The following is a 6722-nucleotide window of genomic DNA, read 5'->3' on the forward strand; positions in this document are numbered from 1 at the left end:
AGAAGAAAGAAAATATAAATTTTAAATGAAAAGTGTGAATTGCAAAATCATATAAAGATAGAAAGTGTTATAATAAAAACACTGCGATGTGATTGTTTAGCTGGCAGCATCAATTTTTACTATCCTATTCAAACCATAAATTACATAACACAATGACATCCATATGCATTGTTAGCCAAAGTAAATGATCATGTGCCAAGGACAATAAGAGTAATAAAAATGCAGTTGTTAAAATAAATACATTAGGAGTGAAAATAATGTAGTCTCGTGTACAGGTAATGGAGCATCATTCAACAGCAGATAAGAGCCGCTATGAAGCTATACGCAGACAAGTTACACCAACACACCCGGGCAAGGGATTCTTTTAAACACCAGAAACACCTATGATAATTATGAAAATGTTTAGGACAGTGTGTTTGTAAATGATTTCACTGAATCAAGGCTCCTTTGGCCGCTCTGTACATCCTTTCAGATGAAGAGGAGACACCTGGGCTAGGCATTGGACCACCCTGTTCCTTTCACAGCCCTGGGGAGGGGATGCTGAGGTGGACCGTCCACAGAGAAACACCCGTCTCTGCCCCCCCCCCCCCCCAATCTGGGCAACCACTACGGAGCACTCTCCCCTTTTGCAAAAACTCTTCCCTACCCTGGGGTTTCCCCTTCTCCTCCTCTAGCCTCTCCCCTTCCCCTCCTCTGCCCGAGCCAACTGTACCCACCTCCCACCTTGACCGGCCTCCTCCTCTGCCCCCTTTAATCGCCCCCGCCCCCTTATTATTATTGTTATTGTTATTTTTGGAGGGGTCAGGGCAAGAGAGAGCAGCGCCTTCGGAGAGAGTTACTGCGCATGCTCCGTAGCCGCCCCGGAAGACGTCCTGCCCGGAAGAAGCGACTTGCGACACGACAGCGGCGCGCGGAGGGGCGGCCATGGTTTACATTTCGAACGGTGAGGCGCGGGGGCGGGGGTTGAAGCGCCGGGAAGCCGGGGTGGGGGGCCTCTGTCCCTGGTGCAGGGCGGGTCGCTCGGGCGCGGGACCCGCCCGCAGCCCTGCGCCTTCTCCTCACCTCGGGGCCCGGACAGCCCGGGCGCCGCTGCTGTGCCAAGTGCGGCGCTGTCAGGGGGGCCTGGGCTGCTGGCGGAGCCTGGCTCGCAGTGGCGGGGGCCGCCGGCAGGCGAACACCAGGCTAAGGGGGCCCGGGAATCGAAGTGGGGCTTAGCTGCCAGCAACAGCACAAGTCACCTCAGGTTTGGTGCCCGGCTGTGCCCCCTGCCTGAAAAATCTCCCTTCCATTGAATGTAAAGCGATGGGCTGTGAAACCTCAACCTTAGCTCTCTGTCTAGACAGAAAGCAGCCTGCAGACGGCCAGGGCTTTGGAGCGGAGCCCGGGGCTGGAGCGCGGAGCAAGTGGCGCTGCAGGTTTTTGCCTGGAGCGGAGCCGGAGCACAGCTCCAAAGCCCTGGATGGGACACTGTCTCTTCCTCACCGTGTCATTATTAAAGTAGACACACGTAATTATGAAGCAGAGGCCATAGGCAAGACCCTGCTTTAGCTGATTCTCACAAACGTATCTGGCCCTACTATTCTGTATTTCCTGTCCTGAGCCATGTTAATTTGAAAGGCATCCGAATCTCCCAAAGTCTAGAGACAATAATAAACGTTTTTCTTGCTAATGTCACATGGCAAAGTCACTATCAAGTATTAGAAACTTTTCAACTTAGCCCTCAACCCTTCATGTCTAACTTTCTGTTAGCCTTTGTTCTATAATGGTTAATGTTTAGTAAACCGCTTTGTTAGACTTTATGAGCCTGTCACGGAATAGACTTGTTATTAGCCCAAGGGTGGGCAAACTTTTTGGCCAGGGCCATGTCTTGGTATGAAAACTGTATGGTGTGCCATGAATGCTCACAAAACTGGGGTTGGGGTGTAGGAGGGGGTGAGGGCTCTGACTGGGGGTGTGGCCAGAAATGAAGACTTTGTGGTGCAGGAGGAGGCTCTGGGCTGGAGCAGGGGATTGCGGTGCAGGTGGGGAGGCTCTGGTTGGAGGTGTGGGCTCTGGGGTGAGGGATTTCAGGTGTAGAAGGGTGCTCCAAGCTGAGACCAAGGGGTTCAGAAAGCGGGAGGGGGATCAGGGCTCGGGTTGGGGGTTAGGGCTCTGGGGTGGGACCAGAAATGAGGAGTTCAGGGTGTGGGAGGGGGCTCCAGGCTGGGGCAGGGGGTTGGGGTGTGGGAGGGGGTCAGGGGTGCAGGTTCTGGCCGGTGCTTACCTCAAGCAGCTCCTGGAAGCAGCGGTGTGTCCTGGCTCCTATGCAAAGGTGCAGCCAGGCATCTCTGTGCACTGCCCTGTCTGCAGGCACTGCCCCTGCAGTTCCCATTAGCTGCAGTTCCTGACCAATGGGAGCTGCGGGGGTGGCGGTTGGGGTGGGGTCAGCATGCGTAGCCCCCTGGCTGCCCCTAAGTGTGGGAGCCAGAGTGGGGACATGCAGCTGCTTCCTGGAGCCTCAACATGCACATGCAGAGTGGCCTCAGACCCCGCTCCCTGGCTGGAGTGTGGGACTAGGGCAAGCCCTAGACCCCGCTCCCCAGCAGGAGCTTGAGGGCCAGTTTAAATTGGCTGGAGGGCTGGATGTGGGCCCCGGGCAGTACTTTGCCCACCCCGTATTAGCCCCTGTGTAGTACATTTGTAGCCAGTTAATCATTAGTCTAGACTAAAGACTGGCCTGGACCAAAACTCCAGGGGTAAAATGCTGGCCCGATTGAAGTCAGTAAGAGTTTTGCTATTTAATTTGGTGGAGCCAGATTTGCACATGATATCTATACCCCACCAATCTTGAGGAAGCTAAGAACTGGACCTAAATTGTGTAGCTCAGGCCTATCTCTAACTCAGACCAGGAAAATAATAGAAACTTTGGTAAATATATTTTGATAGCAGATAATGGTTTTCTAAGTAAAAATATTGCCACGTATGAAACATAAACACAGAATTGTTCTTCATGGTTAATTTACCTTGTATGCAGTGCAAATTTTGATGGTGGTGTTTCACTTTATATAAGTGAATCAGCTTGTGCAGTTTTATTTTTACAAAGGTGTAATATAACTACAGGAAAAGAAACTTGCCAGTGGCAATATTTGTAAAATGTATTTTCTCTCTGACATCTGCTGATTCACTGTTTGTGATATTTGCTGGTAATATTTTTAAATATCATTGGTAGCTGATGAATAATATATTTTTTTTCATTTAATGTACCATACAATGGAATTGATTTGTATCACTGAATGGCATTTTAATGTATTTACTGTATCCTTTATGTTATAGGACAAGTGTTGGATACCCAGAGTCGGGCTCCTTGGAGTTTGTCATTTATAACCGACTTCTTCTGGGGAATAGCAGATTTTGTGGTTTTATTGTAAGTATTCATATAATGCTTAAGTATTGTCAAGTTACTAAATGAAGCAAGTATTAATTTGCCTTGGAGAAACAAACACACAAATATACATATTTTGCAAAGCAATATTATAGAGCTACTACTTTGTTGCAAATGTCCACAGTAGTTCCCTGAGCATGTTAGGTCTTTCTTCTGTTCCATTTCATGCATCAGAATGGATGGCTTTAAAAAATACTCTGTATGAATCTAAAAAGCTGGGAGAAAACTGATACTAACACATTAAAATCCAGCTGTAATGAATCGTAGCTGCTGTCAGCTAAATATTGATCATTTTAGTCATGATTACTTCTAATTCTCTAAATAGTTATTGAAGAGTGTATGTTTTGGTGGAATTGTTTCTAGTACTCAGTCAAATAAGTGTATCAACAAACCTTGGGGCAGCAATGCCTAGGTCAGTAGCTTCTAGCTGGCATAAAAATAACCGCAGAGTGGTAATCACAATTTACTTCATGCATGCGCAAATCAAGTTTAGATTCTGTCTCAACTCCAGGTAAATTAGAAGACTGAATGACACTTCTGCAGACTTCACTTATGCTTTTCACTGTTTAAATTCCAGGTTTGACTTTTATGCACACCTTGCAGTTAGAGAAGCTAGAATGTACGCAAGTACATACGGAACATGTTGTATAATGCTTAGCATTCAACTTAGGTTTATTTCAATCTTAAATTAATTTAGAATTATTTAAACTCTTTACTCAATTTTTGACCCATTAACTAGTAGTTAAAAATAGAATTTCTGATCTCCTCTTATTCAGAAGTAACAAGTAACTTGAAAAATAGTATAATCCAAGTATCCTTTCTGGTGCTAATGTACAATACTTCCATTATTCCATGAACACCCGTTACTGCTTTTGCATCCAGTGTTTTGCCATATATTCCAGCATTGCTGAAAAACTGTTAATTTCTAGCATTCAACTCCTATCACTCTTGTTTCCTTTATTTTTAGCTTCCAGAGCATTGTTCAGCCAGATTTGAGAAGGAGAGGCTATACATCTTCCTCAAACTCAAGATATGATGATGGAAGAGGGTATTGCTTTTCTTCAACTTCCTATGTTTAGATTATTATTTTATTTTTTTTATGTTAGGAGAATGTTTTAGCATAAACTGTTTAGAGTCATGGTGCTTTACTTTAACTAAGAACAAATTGAGAAGTCATACCAAGAAATTTAAGACATATGTAACTTTATATAATACAAGATCATCATTTTCTTTTACTTTATCTGTTGCATAGCCTAAAATTCAAGAATACAACTCCTAACTCATATTTAACAGCATTTTCCAATTGTATGTAGTAGAAGGTATTACATTTGTCTTGGTTTTATTTGGCTGAAATCTTTCTCTTATTATATATTCATGGGTTAGACCTTTAGCCTACACATAGATAACTTCTCACTTCCACGTGGAATGGAGGGCTTAGGCGACCATAATACTAAGATACATACCTTCCTATGTCTGTTTTTTGTTTGTTTGTTTGTTTTTTGCAGCCTGTGAAGAGTCTGGACCAATAAGCAGTCTCTGTCACAGGATAGGAGTCAGGATCTCTTCATGAATGGTCCTAGCCTCTTATGCATCCCCTGATATCTGCCAATTTGAGGGAAACTTTACTTCTGAGGGGAAGGGGTAGTTAGGAGCAGTCTTCACAAGGGAATCCTTATGGAGATTTTCTTGTCAGAAGCTTCCTCCTGCGGCTTTTCACATGGAAGGGGTCAATTCGGCTCTTTGTTTTTAGCAGTCAGACACTTGCAGTACAAAAAAGGGGAAAGATGTTGTAATGGGAACTTAGGAACAGTGTATTTGCACCTGATGGAGACCATTGTCATGGTTGCATAGTGATGGACAATATTTACTGAAGTTTTCCCCACTCTCTAATTAGGCCTCCAGGAAATCCTCGTCCTAGGATGGGTCGGATAAATCACGGCGGTGGAGGTCCCAGTCCACCACCCATGGCTGGAGGAGGATGAGGAAGGTAACTTACAGTTTGTTATATCATGCTTAGAACTTACTTCAAAAGCAATGGAAGTCTTAATAAGAATTAAACTTACAGGTAGAATTCATAATAATAGAAGAATAATGGGTAATTTTACCCTGCTCTTGCAAAAGTTATTAAAAATAAATGAAAGAAAAGTCAAGGGAATCAGAAAACTACATGATAGAACAAAAAGGAGTATATTTATAGACTTCTTATTATACTTGTGGTTCAGAAACTTCCACAAGAATTCCTTACAGATTTTTGATATATCTTTCTCTAGGCAATGAGAGAGAGAGAGATACATAATATAATTAGATTTGCTGGGGTGCGATTGGAAATGTAAAATAGAGCTTTATACCTTTTTGATTCATGATTTCAGTCCCATGCAGATCAACAAGGGAGTGAAGCTTCCCACTATCTAATGGATATCTGGTGGTCTGTGAGAGATCAAATGCATTTAATCGGTATCGCCATAGCCAAGCATCCACTTCACATCACCACCCCAACAGTTAGCACTGATTACCAACTTTATAGGCTGTCTCAGCAAAGGGATGGAGGATTGATTGGGCAATAGAGACTAAACTCTCCTCTGACCACTAAAAGTTGTCTGCCCATAGCAGGGCTGAAGCACAGTGGTGGGGCACTGAGGGACGCTTCCACTCCTGCCTGTGCAGTACCTATTCTGTCAAACCTCAGGCTTTTACTGGTTTTAGGAAGGCATGCATAAACTTAATTTAATCAGTTTCCAGCTAAAATGTTTTTAACAGTTTGCATGGTCCACAGTGGCCGCCCGATGTGACAGTCTTGTTTAAAAGATATATTCTGGCTGGGTAGTTAAAACCCTGTTCCCTAATATGAATAAAAACCCTGCATGATCTCTGTACCCTGTAATAATTTTTTATTATAATTACATTACCATGTAAGTTTGTACACATAATTATAATATAGCATAACAAAAATAGTTAGAAAAAGTACTTTAAAGGCTTAATATAATTTTATCCCAAACCACCTATGGTTGTATGATCCTATAGCGAAAAATGGTACCTTAATTCAATATGACTGTTACAAACACTTGCAAATCAAATTTAATCTTGCTGTTGCATGTCTGATCTAATCCTGTATTTACACAGTTATATTATGGTATTTTAAAACAATTGGACAATGAAACTTTTCTCAAGAAATAAAATATTTAAAAAAAAAAAAACAAAAAAACCAACCACAACTGTAAATAGCCATGGTAGAATGTTACGTAAAAGTAAAGACCTGTGAGTAGTGCTGCTTTTATTTGGTAATTAGCAAATCTGTACATGG

General features: G+C 43.2%; 1 protein-coding gene across 2 annotated transcripts; it reads left to right on the top strand.

The window, feature by feature from the left end:
- Window positions 1–841: 841 nt before the first annotated feature.
- Window positions 842–5412, top strand: SELENOK (selenoprotein K). Of its 2 annotated transcripts, none has more exons than XM_077822293.1 (4): window positions 842–943; window positions 3313–3403; window positions 4389–4469; window positions 5316–5403. In XM_077822293.1, the coding sequence occupies exons 1-4, from the start codon at window positions 925–927 to the stop codon at window positions 5401–5403; spliced, it is 279 nt and encodes a 92-aa protein (XP_077678419.1). In that variant the 5' UTR covers window positions 842–924. The 2 variants fall into 2 exon arrangements, with proteins under 2 accessions (XP_077678419.1, XP_077678418.1); XM_077822292.1 differs by having other exon boundaries at window positions 843–943; window positions 5316–5412.
- The last annotated feature ends 1310 nt before the right edge of the window (window positions 5413–6722 follow it).

This window comes from Eretmochelys imbricata, chromosome 7 (genome assembly GCF_965152235.1).
Source record: "Eretmochelys imbricata isolate rEreImb1 chromosome 7, rEreImb1.hap1, whole genome shotgun sequence".
In the NCBI taxonomy this organism is placed as follows: Eukaryota; Metazoa; Chordata; order Testudines; family Cheloniidae; genus Eretmochelys; species Eretmochelys imbricata.

What these genes read in the sequence shown, in the direction of transcription:
- SELENOK (XM_077822293.1), top strand. An exon ending in GCAGATTTTGTGGTTTTATT is followed by an intron (nt 3,404 to 4,388) that starts GTAAGTATTCAT and finishes CTTTATTTTTAG; the next exon opens with CTTCCAGAGCATTGTTCAGC. An exon ending in AGATATGATGATGGAAGAGG is followed by an intron (nt 4,470 to 5,315) that starts GTATTGCTTTTC and finishes CTCTCTAATTAG; the next exon opens with GCCTCCAGGAAATCCTCGTC.